At 57.9% G+C, this 15,422-nt stretch overlaps 2 protein-coding genes across 2 annotated transcripts in view; one reads left to right on the top strand and one right to left on the bottom strand.

Annotated features, from left to right (window-relative positions):
* Window positions 1-13,408, top strand: part of LOC111151138 (carboxyl-terminal PDZ ligand of neuronal nitric oxide synthase protein) — a 262,208-nt gene extending 248,800 nt beyond the window's left edge. Inside the window, exons 11-12 of the mRNA XM_022508925.1 lie at window positions 10,477-10,745; window positions 11,512-13,408. Of these exons, the coding sequence (XP_022364633.1) occupies window positions 10,477-10,745; window positions 11,512-12,017 (775 nt within the window). The 3' untranslated portion in view covers window positions 12,018-13,408. The remainder of the gene's footprint in view (window positions 1-10,476; window positions 10,746-11,511) is intronic.
* LOC111151139 (spermatogenesis associated 46) lies at window positions 3,382-5,924 on the bottom strand. The gene is made up of 3 exons (XM_022508927.1): window positions 5,822-5,924; window positions 4,501-4,614; window positions 3,382-3,908 (listed from the first exon to the last, which is right to left on the bottom strand). Exons 1-3 carry the CDS (start codon window positions 5,922-5,924, stop codon window positions 3,382-3,384), a joined length of 744 nt encoding a protein of 247 aa, XP_022364635.1.
* Window positions 13,409-15,422: the final 2,014 nt, after the last annotated feature.

The raw sequence follows: 15,422 nt of genomic DNA, 5'->3' as shown, positions 1-15,422 counted from the left end.
AACGCTCTCTGTGAAGCCCCTTCGTAGCTTTCCTTCTCCCCAAGGCTCCTGTTCAGCACTTGTGTTCCTTTGATTTCCTCTTCGCCTGACCGCCTCCTCTCACCCCACCAACCCCGAGCCCTCTGCTTCCTGAAACTCTTGTGTCATTAACTCTGTCGGTTCAACTCTCTGGGACAAGATTCTGTTCATGTAAAGTGCACTTACTCCCTGGATGTCGTCACTAGTCTAGTGGCTTTTGCTAAATAAACCTTTCTTATTTCTAAAAGCTTTTCCATGGTCTTTTCTTGCTTCTTCTATCTGCTGCCTGACTTGCCCTCACTTCACCCCCCTTCCCAAGCCAGCGGCCATCAGCTCTGCGAGCCACTGTTCTCAGGGGTGGTGGTGGTCAGAAAACGGGGGAGGAAGGTGGTGGCTTCCGGTGCGATTTAGCTAGACCAGCCTTGCTCATCAGGCGGCTGTGCCGTGGTTTTCCAGGGACAGTGTGGCTTCCCCGGGGGGACATTCGGTGGTGTCTGGAGACAGTTTCGGTTTGAACAAACTGGGGGAAGGATGCGTTTGATAATTAGTGGATAGAAGCCAGAGACATTGCTAAACATCCTACACACACAGGAGGACCCCTCACCCCCCAAGAGAGAATCATCTGGCCCCAAATGTCAGTAGTCCCGAGGCTCTGGGCTCGTGCCTGCTTCCAGACTCTCCCAAGCCCGGGTCTTTTCACGCTGCAGAGTGAGTGCTTGAAAATTTTGAGTTCTTGAAAAAGTATGACATCATAGATATTTCCAGCTATAACTAAGATCATCTAGATCATAAAATTTCTTGGACTCCCTGACTAAATGTCTGAACTACGCAGTAGGTAGGATTCCGAACGGCTAGGTTCCTGAAATGCCCATCCCAGAGTCAAAACGGGCTCGTCCCCACACCTGGCCGCAGGCATGGTGGTGCCCTTGTCGCTTGGCTCGGCAGAGGGGTGCTGGCTCCCGGGAACTTGGCCTTCCTGCCAGCAGGCGTCACGAAAGGGAGGAAGGCTAGAGAGGGAAGGGCATCAGAGAGATAGAAGCTGCAGGATTTCAAAACCCGACGTCATGGAAACCAGCTTACTTTGGCCAGGACGTTTAGCCCCTCGAAGGCAGAGGCCCTGCTGGCCTGGTACTTTGTCAGGCGCGGCCAACTCTGCAGGAAGGCTGAGAGGATCTGATCAACCCTTTGCCCCTTTTCTGAGTGAGGGAACTGAGCCTCATTTTTCTCATCTGTAAAATGGGGACAAAACAGACCACGTAAAGCGGTAATGACGCGTGAATGAGCTGGCATTTTCCGAGCATCGAGCAGAGCTCCTGGCAGGGGCTCAGGGCACCACAGAGCTTACCTGCTAGTTGATTGGGGTTGGGGGGTGGTGCCCATGTGGTCTGTGCCTTTGTGGGCTGTGTGCATTTCCTGCGTGCTGAAACTTCCCTCGGAACTCTGCACTGAGAAAGTCCCTGGGGTTCTCAATGATGCTGGTAAATGTGTGAGAGGCAGAGAGCGCCTAACCTCACACGAAACTCCAGCCCCTGCCGGGCAGTCGGCACGTGCTGTGACCCCCCCCTGCTCGGACCCTGGCTGCAGGATGGCTTGCTGTCTTTAACGGGCTCCGTGCCTGGGACACATATACCCTGCAGGAGGGAATGTGGGTTGGGCAGGTGGTGTGAGGCCAGACAAGAGCCGAGTCATCCTGATTCCCCCACAGACTGAAGGAAGGCCACGAGGCCCCCATGTGAGCCCATCCTCTTGCTCCCTTCTCAAGGGCCCCACCAAGGGGATCCACGTGTGCGGGGTTGCACGGAAGGGGAGGTCTTCAGGGGTGTAGGTAACTTTTGCATTTTGGGAAACAGGAAATCAGAGTGAGGACCCCTCTGCTGCCCTCCCCTGAGGGGTCCAGGGGGTGACGTCAGGGCTCCCCAGAGAGACCACCCACCCTGGAGTGGGCAGGCTGGGGGTCTGGAGCCCACAGTACAAGTACCCTCTTGGACTCTGGCTGGGATGGTAGCAGGTGGGGAGAGAGCAAGTGGGGAAGTGTCCCGCCACGTGGGACGTGATGGGATTCGAGCCTAGCCTCTCACAAAAGAACCATGACCGGCCTTTTAGCAGGACAGGGATAAGCAGAAGCAGAAAGCAGAGGCCTCTCTGTGGGGCCACTGGAAGGGCAAGGGGCAATCTTCCACCCCAACCTGTTGGCCAACCGGGGGCTGGGGGGAGGCCGAGGTAAAGGGAGGCTTGGTGTTGGGGGCCCCGGAAAAGGAGATACCCCACCGCGGTGAGAGGGCCCCCTTGGAGCATTAGGGAGGTGAAATGAGAGGTAAATAAGGCCTAAAAATAAGACCATTGAGCATTCAGCTCTCTTTTCTTTTTCAAAACCACGTAATGGGTAAGACAGATGTCCTCCCCGCATCCCTGGTGTTCAGCCACGTTTCTGGGTCAGAGCTGGTAGTGAGGCCGCCTCGGAAATGGGTTGTCCGCCAGGGCTGCCCGCTGCTGCGCTCCTCGGTGACGGGAAGCCGTGTTTTCACACGTGTCCCTGCCTGTTTGCCATGACGCAGCTCAGCCAGGTACAGATGCCCCCCAGGTCAGAAGCAAGTCTGCCGTGCTTCAGCAAGCGTGCCTCTTCCAAGTGAAGGATCGTGGGGCACATGGTGGGGGTAGGGGTGCGCCCGGCCCCACGTGCCTCTTTCCTGCCTTACGCAGGGGGCCATATGATCTTCCTTGTTCCTCCCCTCGGAAGATCTAACAGCCGAGAAGCTTTCAGAGCGCACAGAGGTGCTGCGGTGGGGAGCCTCCCTGTGCCCGCAGTAAAGGGCGTTCACTCTCCTCCCCTCCGGCCGAGCTGTCCCGCAGGGGAACCACTGGGGGACCCGCCAGTAAGCCAGCGTCTTCGTTTAGCGATCTCATGCTTGCGCTGCCCCAGAATCACCTAGAAGGTAGCTGAGAGCCCAACGGCCAGGCTCCCTCCCGCCCCCACTGAGTTTCTGATTCAGTGAATCTGAGATTTCATTTCTAGCAGATTCTTAGGGGATGCTGACGCTGCTAATCTGGGCACCTCACTTTGAAAAGTGCCCCTAGAGAGGCTCTTCTCAAACTTGAGGAGGAGAGGGGAAGGGAAGGCGGGAGGGGCGGCGAGGGGGACCTGCTGTTGCTCAGCAACCGTTCGCCAAAGGGGGCATGGGATGGGGACCGGGAAGGACCACAGGTGGATCCAGGTGACCCAGGACTTGACAGAAGGCTGTGACTAACTTGGGTTTATTGACATCTCTCTGGAGGCATGAACGGGCTTCCTCCCCACTTTACCTGAGGCGCCCACTAACGGGACAGCTGCCACCCCCAGCCCCCAGCCCCCAACCCCCAACCAGGCTACTTAAAGGCCTGGCAATTGCCTGAGGAGAGCCGGTCCCCGGGCCGGGCCGTCTGCTCCTTGCCCCAGAGGGTTTTGAGCTTGCGGTAGTACACCCTGCAGCTGAAGCCCTCCCTGAAGCCCCCCTTGATGTGGCTCTTGAGGGAGTGCAGAGTGGGGTACATGCGGCAGCAGGCCGCACACTTGTAGCCGCTCTGCTGGGCCGGGTGCCACCTGGAGGCCGTGAGAATGTCCTGGGACGTGATGTAGTCCGTGGAGTCCAGGCCATGCCTAGACTTCTTGCTGGCCTCTTGGGGGCAGGTGTTCTCTGGGGAGGAAGAGGACGAGCAGATGCTCTCAGCCAGGTCCTCGGGAAGGCAGCTGTCCCCCCTGCCCTCGTCCCGCTGCACCTCCAGAAAGTTGTAGGCCTCCAGCTGGCTCTCCTGGTCTGTGCAGACAAAGTAGCTGTAAGGGGAGAACCAGGGCCGGTAGATGGTGCAGTTCCGCCTCAGCTGCTCCCCGTTCTGGGGATCCCTCAAAATGCAGTCTGCGGAGGAAAGGGTCGGGTTTGAGCGCAAGGCCCCAGGGTGGCCAGGGGTGGAGGGGCCGGGAGAAGCAGAAAGGCAAGCGGCCATGAGTCAGGTGTGGTCCAAGGGTCTCTCCCTGCGCCCCCTCGACGGCAGTTCTGAGAGTAAGCAGGAGTCGGGGTGGCGAGAGCCGCCCGAGACCCTCCTTCCTCCACTCCCACCAGTGGCAGTTGGGTGTCGCGGGTAGAGACCACTTGAATTCACTAAGCCTTGGCCTTGGCCAGGTGCTTCTACCCCGGCGGACACCTCGCCTCCCCTTCCTCTAAGGGCGGGCAGGTGGCTCAGTGGCTCCCCAGCGCCCCTTTCCCACACCCCGTGGCCACGGCCATTGTCCCAGCCGCCCTGTCTGTCTGCCCGCAACAGCCCACCCCAGGCGGAAGCTGCAGTTTCACCCCCAGCTCGGGAGACGGGCCTGCGGGGGCCTGCGGGGGCCTGTGGAAGGGAGGACCAGGAAGGCTAGGGCAGGGCGGGGGGAAGCACCCTTCCTGGAGGGGAGCAGCCTTGCCCCTCCAGCTTCTCACAGGTGCCTGCCCAAGGCAGAGAAGGCCTCACCTGGAGAGAACCCCAGGCTCTGCACCCCGAGCCGGAACGCGCTGCTGTGGTACAGGGCTGGCAGGGCCTGAGCTGGGCTGGACGCCTCAGAGGGTAGTGCAGTCTTTGCAATGTCTGGGTTAGGGAAGAAACGCTCTGGTGAGCTGCGCGAGGCTGGGAGTCCTCTTCTTGGTGACCAAGCCCCCAAGACGTACCTAGAGGCTCTACCTTGGTACTTTATGACATTGCAAAGCTGAAGACAAACAGCGCCCTCTTTTGCACCCAGAGAAGCAGAACTATTCTGGGTGGCGTCCTGGGGAAATCCAAATGGGGCATTTTCATGGAGATCTGGGAAAGATTCTCTCCACAGGGGAGTTTTAGATACAGACCAGATGACCGCTTTCTGCCCTGCCCATCTTTCTCTGGACCTTCCTGCAGCTTGGTTTGTGTGTGTGTGTGTGTGTGTGTGTGTGTGTGTGTGTCTGTCTGTCTGTCTGTCTGTGTTCCAGCCTCGGAGCTTCCTCCGGGATCCAGGGGAGGGAGTCTGGTCACAGATCACATAGCTATATTACATAAAGCTATGTGGTTTCTCCAACTGAAAGCATTTCCCGCCCACAGCCCAGGAGTGTTCAGGTAGACTCTGGCCGTGTGAACACGCTGATGGCTGCTAACACTTGGTAAAAAGCCAGCCTGCCTCCACTCCCAGAGTGGAACCAGAGCTCAGTCTGGGAAGCCACTGTGTAAGGGTCCTCTGGACAGGCACATGGGTGTTTAGGAGGGCTGGCTGTCCTCCTCCAGCTGTAACGGGCACACCTCTCCAGAAACCACCTGGAAGCCTTGTTACCCATGCAGGTTCCTATTCAGCAGGTCTGGGGGCAGCCTGAGCTCCTGCATTGCTAACAAGCTCCCAGGTGAGGCCCACAGGGAGGCCCGCAGACCACACTGGGAACAGCGGGTCCTTAGAGAGTCCATCTCAATTCCCTGCTGTGCTCCTCAGGCATCCTGCCTCCTAGGTTGCTACTGATAGGGTGGGAAGCCTGTCTCTTCTCCGGCTTATCCCAGCAGGGCTTCAGCAAGTCCCTGCCCTACAGAGACAGTCACCTGAGATTCTAGAGGGAAAGAAAAACTGGACAACAAATGTGTTCCCCCATCCTTCCCTTGCCAGAAATGAATAAACATCAGGAACTACTTACCATGAATGCAGCATTTTGAAAAATTATTTTCTCCCCATGTGTAATTTGACTTTCTCACTAAATCGTAGTCCTGTAACATGATCTGGTAGAGTACTCAAAAGCTTCCAAAAATACCACATTTTTGTGGCCCTAGTGGCACCAGAGTTTACCTGGCAAGCTGGTGGCGTGTGAGGACATAATGTCAGGAAAAGTGCTCAGAGCTGAGGAAGAGATTCGAGGTCCAGAAATGCTGAGGAGTGAGAAGTTCTCCATGTTCGGACTACTGTCGGGTATGGAGATCACACATCTGCTCCCCGGAGGCTGGTTGGGTTGTCCAGACGATGAACATTCTCAGTACAGTTGACATCACAAGAGGGTCCCATGATTCCACTCGCTGGCCAGGCCGTCCCTTTCAAAGACGGGTGGAGTCTCTTAAATTTTAGAAAGTTTTTTGGACTTGTCATCCGTCATCAGCCTGCCTCGATTGAGAATGCCCAGGGGGAAGGAAGCCTGTGGCAGAGATGCGACCACGATGTAATCTGTTGACTCCCATCCCATTTATCTTTGGTGTCCTTTTGTGTCCTTGCTCTCACCACCCCCCAACTCTGGGGACCTCTGTCCTCTCTGAATAAGCTTCTTGCTCAGCTTCTCCTTCATCTGCCTCACCTCTGCTATCAGGTGTTTTTGTTCTTTCTGCTACTCAGTTTGGAGTATAATTTTTACATTTTCTCTGGAAATCGTTTGAAAGTGGCAAAAAGTTGCAAAACTAAAACCAATTGTTGTGCATTCTGTATCCGGGTTTTCCTATTGTTAACATTTCGCCCCGTTTGCTTTGTAAAGACCCTCCCTCCACCCCACACTTGGCTTGCTGAGCTATTCCAAGGTAAGTTACAAGCATCATGGCCCTTTGTGCCTAAATACTTCCGGGCACTGCCTAATAGGGACGAGGTAACGTTTTAAACGGTGGTGTTGTCTGTTTTTAGCAAATGACTACAACACAAGCAGGCAGCTTACTCAACACCATTTTCTCCTTATGAGCAGTTTGCCGAGGAACTGAACTCCAAGTGGCCAGGTTGCTTCTTCTCTCTGCTTCGCTTCTGTCCTACCCCAGGCTAGCCTGCTGCGGGCGGGGTGGGGGGGGGCGGGTAAGGGTGAAAGGTGATCCCACCATTTTGAAGATAAGCTCCGTTGTAGAGCGTCACAACAGGTGCAGACTAGGTACAGAGAGTGCATTTGATCGAACTGTGCAGCTGCTTGGGCTGCGTGGAGAGACGCGGCCCGGTCGTGGCACACGTGCATGCACGCGTGAGCTTCTGGGTGTGAGAGCCCAGAGTCGTCTTCCTGTTGGTGTCTGCCCACAGGACTTCAACGTTGCAGGACAGGGTGGAGAACCTCACTGCCTCCCGCAGAGCCTGGCTTGGAGACTTAGAAGGTGTTGGAATTTAGTGGACACCATGGACTTGGGCAGCTTTGAGGGAATTGGTGGTTTGATTTGATCTTGTGGTGCAGAGGAAGATCCTGGGGCCCGGGGAGCTGGTGTGCATGAGTTCTCACCCCACTCTGCCGTTAGCAACCTGTGCAGCATCAGGCAAACCTCCCTGCCACTGTGTCCTCTCATTTTACTCATTTAGATGCTTGGAATGGTCTAAACCCGGGTGGTTTGTGTGCAGAAATGGGACAAGAGAGTAATGAGCGATGCACACAGGATCCAGAAGATTTTGAATTTCATCCTGCAGGAGTGGGAGGGGGGGTCATTGAATTCTTTCCACTGCCAGCTTGGGAACGTCAGACACACTTCCTATAAAGGGGGCTCAGAATACTGGGGAACACACGCGAAGCTGCCTCAGTGCCTGTTTCTAGAGTTTTTAAAAAAAACAGACACTTCCGGTCTTGGGATTGAAGAGTTCGTGGGAACCTGCTTGTCCAGGGTTTTCTCGCATGTTAAACCCTCCTGGTATGTTGTTGCTGGTGGCCGGGGACAGGAGGTGACAGTCCCAGAGTGGTCGGCCACTACATAAAATGTGTCTCTCTCTCGTTTGCCTCCCACCTGCTTTCCGAGCCCCTTTCTCGGACAGGTAAGAGACCGTCTTTCTGATGGACGACGTACGTCACAGGTGCTTGGCTCTGCTCGGACATGTGCATGTGGGGGTGTCGTGGGGTGGGCCACCAGGTTGGGCAATCATCGTTTTTCTTTCCATCGTCATCATTACATTCTGAACCACCCCACGTCTAGTTCAGGGGGAAGGACGGAGTGTGGGGTCGTTAGTGCCATCAGCAGGAAAGGTGCTCATGGCACACCCGAGGGTGTGGAAGCGAAGAAAGCCCCCACCAGGGCCCCACGTCCGAGAGCAGACCGCTTGTTCCGGGCTAACCTCGGCAGAGGAGGTTATGAGTGGCTTCTGTAAATGGTAAAGCCTCGGGAACAGTTTCTCTACACCATCTGCCCGTAATGTGGTCAGGTTTTAAGGATTCCTCTGAAAAGCCCATTCGATTAAGCCAAACTTACTAAATGGCCAACTCCTGTGCTGAGTGCTCCAGAAAGTTAAAAAAAAAAAGTCACTGGGGATACTGTGTCTCCTCCAGGAGCTCCCCACTTGGTTTTCAAGACGAGGTGCGTTGGCCAGAAAGACACAGGGAATTGCAAAGAACACATAGGACAGGTTTTCTTTAAATTACTGAAGAATTCAGCATAGACATTTGGGAAGGTAGCGAGCAAGAAGTACAGGAAATCTACAGTGGGGCGTGATCCTGTAGTTAATTGTGCTTATTAGGAAGTTTTTCAGATAAGAGGAGCTCACGATTCACGAGTCACTTGGGGTTTGTTTTGGTTACTTACACTTGCAGAAATGAGCAGGTCTGCTCTGTACATTCACGTGACACCAGTAAGGAGACCGGCTTGTTTGCATCAGAGTCAGGAAGTGGCAGGGGTGGGAAGGGGGTGTGCCTTCCCTGGCCAACCTCTTTTGGACACTTGCCCTGGTTTCATGGTGGCCCAAATACACTTGCTGGTTTGGAGGGAAATAGTTAAATGCTTTCATGACCAAGGGCTTCTCTGCAAGTCCACAGATTTTACAATTAAAGAAAAGCTAGGATACAGGACACGATAGAGAAAGCATGCAGAAGTGGGTGATGGTGTGGCGAGATAGCGCTCTTCGTAGAGTCACAGGAGCTGATGACCCCATTGGGGGCTGGGCTGGAAGCCCTGCTGGTGCGGTGTGGCCACACCTGGAGCCCAGGCCGCCTCACCCAGTCAGCTCTGTGCCCCAGACCCCGGGGTGGTTCTACCCCAGTTCCCTAGCACGGGCCCCACTGTGGTGCCTTCCCTGTGCGCAGCAGACGCATAGACCTGGGGGGTGGGGTTCGTCCTCTCCGCTCCCTGCAGTTTCCTGCTGCCGCCCAAAGACCTTTACAGGAGGGCTTCTCTAGCTCGGGTGCAGAGGGGGTATGTCCGCTGAAACCGCAGTAAAGGGAAATGCACTCCCGGGACGGGGACTCAGCAGGGCAGGGCAGAGAGAGCTACTTGATGCCAAATTCAACAGAAGCAGCAGCGCACCCCAAACTCACTCACTCTTGGGAAGGCTCAGTGTGCGTAGGCACTTGGAGGTGGAGACCAAGAACAGAGTCTGTGCTCAAGCGTTACCTCTTCTTCCCCCAGATCGGCAGAGTATCTAGAGTAGGTGGTAGGGACAGAAACCTCACATTTGCCTCCAAGGCCCCAAAGAATGGATCTGTCTTTGGAGGACGGAGCTTGACTTCCCGGTGAGGGAGGACACCCTGATACGAGCGTGTGGACGGTGTGGCTTAAAGCCCCAAGAACCATTCATTCCAGTGACAACCCTTGGAGCTATGATCTTGACCTCTATGGTTCTCCCATCTGCAGAATGGGGCTGGCAGTTTGAGAGATTTATTGAGCACCTTCTGTATACCCGACCAAGCTAGTTGTTAAGGATACGAAGGTGACTGAGATGTGGCCTTGTTCACAGCCTGGTGGGTCCGCCTGCCGCCCTCGGAGTTAGTCCTTCAGACTGAAGTTGGGGACAGAAGGGCCGTCTTTGAGGCTGCTCTTGCATGACGCCAGGCCACAGGAAGTCCGTGGAGAGGGTGAGAACAGCGGAGTTCTCGCTCAGCCCCTCCGGTCATGCCCTGTGACCTCAGGCCCAGCAGACAGTTCTTCGCATCCATAAGTAGGATTCCTCCCATGGCCCAGCTCGCTGGCTGGTCGTGAGGCTGCCGTCAGGCTCCTCCTGCTCCCCTGGGTGTCAAGGCTTCGACATGAGCCGGTCCGGAGCCCCCACCTGGCATCTCTGCATGCAGCCGCCCATGCTCCCACGTTCCTCTTCAGGAGAAAGGGAGCCTGTTTTCCCACAGAGAGAATTTGCCCCACGGGTGGCCTTCAGCGGGGAGCTTCCCACGCGAGCCTCCTCCAGCTTTGGCCCCTGTGCCAGCGTCCGCTCAGCTGTGTTCACAGTAACAGAAAATACCATAGTTCATTTCTTCGTTATTTTTTCTTCAGAGGGCTTGGTGGCCCCAAGGTCAGGGGTCAAGCCAGGAGGCAGGTGTAAAAGGATAAATTGGGGGGAAGTGGTAGGTTTAAGGCTGGAGCTTGTCACCAATGGACTGGGCGGGGTGGAGCTGGAATGGCTCGTCCCACATCCCATCTGGAAAACCCACGCAGAAGGGTTGAGAGTGTCTCTGCGGGTTCTCCCCCGAGTATTTCCAAAGCCTGGGGCAGTGACAGCTGTGGGTGCGGTGTGCGGGCAAGAGGCCGAGCGACCCGTCCCCGCTCACCGCAGCCCTCTTCCCCTCTGTTTGCAGTGGACCACGGCATGTTCGAGAACGTGAACGCCGCCCATGCCCCGAAGCTGCAGCCCAGCTGCTCCTTCCCCCACCTGTCCCGGCTGGCGGCCCCCAGCGCGGCCGCCCTGGGGTCGGGGGTCTGGGTGGGCAGCAGTCAGCACCTCAAGAACCTGGGCAGAGCTGTGGGGGCCAAAGTCAACGACTTCCTGCGGAGAAAGGAGCCCTCGAGTCTGGACGGTGCAGGCGCCATGGAGATTAATAGGACTGCGGGGGCCCGGCTGGCCGGTGGGGTTTCGGGCGAGGAGGCCAGGTGAGTGTGGGTGGGGGGCGGCCGGCAGAGCTCCGAACTGACCCCGGGCCTCCAGAGAGCACCTCTGAGCCGGGCACATGAGCTCGCCCTGCGGAGGATGGAGCTGGGCTGTGTCCCTGGTTGTTGGCTGCCCCCCCGGTCACTATGGCCGAAGTTTACCAAGCGCCCATCAGGCGTGCACAAGCGCCAGGCCCCACACTCCCCAACCCCTGAAGCGGCCCAGATGGTTTCCATCTCACACAGAACCAGGTTCAGAGGGGTGAGGTTATGGAGTCAGTAGTGGGCACAGCTGGATTCGAATCCCAGCATTGCCCGAGGCTCCCAGGGTGGATGCTAACACCCAGCCACAGCTTCGAGCCACTGCTCTGCCGGTGGTGGGGGAGGAACGTGGGCATCCCTGGGACCCACGGAGGCAGGGGAGGGAGAAGCCTGCTGGGGTCACCAGGTCCCTTCTAGGCCTTGTTTTCCACACCTGCTATGCTCCTCAGCAGGCAGTGTCCCCCTTAGGGCTCATGGCAAAGCTCTGATGTGACACAGCTTGCCGGTGGTCCCAATGGCAACATGTAGCTGCTGTCAGCGCCGAACAGGGGGTGGAGGGGAGGACAAGGGGTCACCAGGGAAAAGCCAGCGGTGCTCCAGCTGCCACAACCCACAGAGCAAACAGAGCAGGGGTGCGCTTGCTGGGTGGGCGAGCCGTCGTGCGGTGGGAGCTGGAGAAGCAAGGGTGGGGCAGGGGTCTCGCCATCCTCAGAGCGCCCGGGCCTGTTGTCATCGACCCCCCCAGGTCGGCCCCGCCCGATGCGTTCCCTCGGCTGGATCCTCCGCCTCCCATCACCAGGAAGCGAACCCCTCGGGCCCTGAAGACGACGCAGGACATGCTGATTTCGTCACAGCCCGTCCTGAGCAGCCTGGAGTACGGGACAGAGCTGTCTCCTGGGCAGCCCCAGGACCCCCTTCCCACTGCTCCACCCGAAGCCCCCCTGGAAATGGTGGACAAGGGCAAGGCTCTGCCCAACGGAGAGGTTTCCCTGTCCGTGCCTGACCTGATTCACCAGGATGGCCAAGACGAACCCAAGCCGAAGATGACTGAGTGCCGAAGGGCCTCCTCCCCGGGCCTCCCGGAGAGGAATGGCCTCAAACTCAGCCCGAGCCCCCCCGACCTGGCCGAGCCGCTGGAGGACGGCAGCTCCCCTCCTCGGGCACGGACCTCCAGCCTTGACAATGAGGGCCCGCACCCAGACCTGCTGTCCTTTGAGTAGGGCCTCTTCTTCCTGACGAGCACCCCCCTTCCCCTCTGCCATCTCCTTCCCTGGTCTCCCTAGCCCCCTACCCCGGCTCTGTGTGCCCTTTGCTCCCTGGTGCAGAGATCAGCAGAGAGCTGGTCCCCCCGTGTGGGCTGTTTAGGGCCAAGAGTCCCTCAGTTGTCCTTGTCAAAGGCTCATTTTCTGTAAACCAGAGGACAGGTCCTCTGGGTGCCGGCCACAGCCCCGGGGTGTTGGAGCACCTCTACTCCCACGCTGCCCTGACTTCCCACTGTGCCCCTGCCCCTCTCCTTCCACAGTCTGGTTACTCTCTCCTGCCGCGGCTGAGGGAATCTGGCTGGGTGGGAAATGATGGGTTTGGCTGATGATGGGCCCAGCCTGGAAAGCGGCCTACCCTGAGTGCCGCCCAGCCACCGTTCCGCCCGGTCCTGAGACCACGGAGGCCCCAGGTGGTTGCCTTGCATCTGCCCTTTGGGTGCGGGCCAGAGGAGACACCAGGCCTGAGACCCGGAGGCAGCCTGGTTGCTGGCAGTTCTCGGGGTGTTTCCCATCTGGCCAGTTGGGGAATGCACCAAGCCCCCCGGGATGGGGCCCAGAGCCAGGCACTGAGGAGGCACTGGGGGAAAGGGGTACGACCTAGCACATGTAGGCTCCAGGCGTAGAAGGGGAGGCCGGGGCACCCTTGCTGCACGAGGACAGGGCTAGGTGGGCCCTGCAGAGGCAGCTGAGCGGGCCACCATCCTGTTTTGGGGGAAGGCCCGGGAACTTGGTGTCCAGGCAGCTGGCCCCAACAGAACCTGGGGCCGAAGTCGTGGAGAAGACAGGATGAGGCCAGAGCAGTCGCTGGGGGCTCAGAGCAGTTTTCAGGGACCACCTCATGGCCTAAAATGAGGCAGAGGTAGGGTCCAGGTATGGTAAGTGTCAGAGCTGGGGTGACGAACATGAGACTGGGATGTGGCAGGAGCTGTGGGACAGGCTCCCTCTTACCAGGCAGGAGGTGTTTGCGCTCGTGTTCAAATGGCCTGTGTCTCCCGTCTCCCTCAAGCAGCCTCTACCCTGCCTTCCCCTGGCCCAGATGCCACATGGTCCTCTCTGCATCCCGGCCTTCGGGATCTATGTCTGGGACCAACCCGGTTCATCCAGCATTAACCGGCGCCTGCCCTCCTGGGTTAACCCACTTTTATGTTCCTCTCTCCCACCAGGGACCCTGTCGTGCTGTCTTCCTGTGGCCAGGAAACCCTGTCGGGGGGAGATCCCAACCCTGGGGGCCTTTGCAGCAAGAAGAGAACCTCCCTTTTGTTGAACAGGGTGGCTGGCTGCCTGGAAAAGCCTGGCCTGGCCCGTCCAGCCGTGGCAGCTGGTGGGCAGTCTTCCTCCTGGGCCTCCTGCTGCCGCCCCTTTTCTGTCCATTGTTCAGCTCCCCCTGCCCCCCAACACTGCTCACGTTGTCCCATCACCCAGTTCCCGCTCCCTGCCCTCCCCACCTCTGTGTGTGACATCCAAGCAAACTCCTCTGGACCCAGGAGCCTGGTGGGGGGCGGCTCAGCAGGGTGCCGGCGGCCCTTCTGGTGTTCTTGCTTCTGGAGCCTCCTGCCCCATCTCGCACCCCGTCTTCCGTTGCCCCAGAAAGCCAGGCTGCACCGTGTGCTCCTGGCAAAGCCTCGGCTCCCTTTCCCACGAGGGGCTCTGCAGTCCAGGTGCCGTGGGCAGGGCAGGTACTGAAGGTCTAGATCCTGCCACCTTCCTCCAAGAACGTCACGACGATATGATCTCTGACCCCGAGACTCAGAAGTTCTCAGGACTAGCGTTTGGAAGCCTGTGAGTTCTCCCAGAACAGCCTGGGGTTTTGCACACAACACAGAGCTGGGGACGGGGGCAGAGAACCTAAGGGCGTGTGCTGGGAGCTTCCATGCCAGAAGATCTGTTTGCTTTTCCGGTGGGAAACTTAGCAGAGCCTTGGCCCCTGGGGCTTCTGCCCCAGAGAACAGGGTGGCCCCCGCCAGGTGACATGGCGGCCCGTCCTGCCGAGAGCTGGCGGGCCTGGGCTGGCTTAAGCACGCTGCTCTCCATGCCACACCCAGCCCCTGCTGAGGTCCTGGACCTCAGACTCAGGGTTAGCCCAGGGATCCCGGTCGTCCCAGGACCATTGCCAGATGACGCTGGAGTTCCTCAGACTCGTGTCTGATGCCCAACGAGGGCCGGCGGGACCCTGCTCCCATCTTTGGCATCTCTCTGATCTCCACCCAGGCCATCGACCTCCCATGGGGGGTGGGGAGGCAGCGATGCTGCCATCTGTAGGAGGGGGGCTCAAGCCTGAAGTCCCAGCCTAGATGCGGCCAGTAATGCCTGGTGCTAGGGGCTGAGTGCTACCCCCAGGCGGCAGCAATGACAACTTCTAGCCCTCCTGAGGGCCTGGCTCTGAGCGGCTTCCTGCGTCTGTCTCAACAGCCTGACCTCACTGTGGTCACAGGGTCCCCCCCACGCCCCACCAAACACACCCTCATAGTGAGTCCAGCTTCTCACTATGGGCCACTTGGGTGGCCTGTTGACGCAAGGGCAGGATAATGAGAAACAAAGGACCTATCTTCTGAGCCTGCATAAGGGAGTTGGGGGCACAGAGTCTCTTCCCTCCCTGTTACCCACCCCCAGCCCCACTGTTGGCACCTAGCCTTCCCCTGATAAATCACAGGTGAGCTTCCAGAACCTGGCAGGAGAGTGGCGTGCTCCCCTGCACAGAGAGAGAGGTGTCTGTGTGATGCATGTGGACGGTATGAAGGACAAATGGGCGTATGGCCCATTGGCTTTGAAAGAACAAAGAGCTTGGCCCCAGTCTGGGAGAGGAAGATTACAGATCTGAGTATTTTCTAGAGATTTTATATTTATATTTTTAGTAGTGTTCTGGTAGAAAAACTGCAGAATAAAACGATCTGGTTTGGTTTCGTCCGTTGGCTTTGGTTTCTCCGGACTGAGGGGAAGTGGTCGGTTTTCTCAAGGCTGGCTTGTTGGCGGGTGAGCACTGGCCTTTTGGGTTAGGAGCCCAGGCAGGTGAGACAGAGGTCGAACCCTGAGGCTGGTGGGCACTGCCTGCTGACCTCCCACCAGAGGCCCTCGGGGAAGTGATCTCAGGTTTCCCCCTCCATGAGTCCCCCTAACTGGCTGGCCACTAAGCATCCCTCTTCCAACCTGACCATCATGTGGCTGTTGGAGGGGCGACATGACGGATGCAAGTGGACCCCTGGATTGTCCTCTAGGCCGTGACTTACCTGGGGCACAGCCCTCTTCCCTGGAGGAGGGGACAGGGCTGTGCCTGTGCACACGGACCTCCTTCAGAGGGACCAGAGCTGCTGGCTGAGGTACCTCCCCACCCTGGAGCAACTGGATTATTGGCTGGAGTCTTGCTGC

Source organism: Enhydra lutris, unplaced genomic scaffold (assembly GCF_002288905.1).
Source record: "Enhydra lutris kenyoni isolate GAN:26980312 unplaced genomic scaffold, ASM228890v2 scaffoldscaffold25, whole genome shotgun sequence".
NCBI lineage: Eukaryota > Metazoa > Chordata > Mammalia > Carnivora > Mustelidae > Enhydra > Enhydra lutris.
The sequence above is the reverse complement of the archived record's forward strand: the minus strand, read 5'-3'. Positions and strand labels throughout refer to the sequence as shown.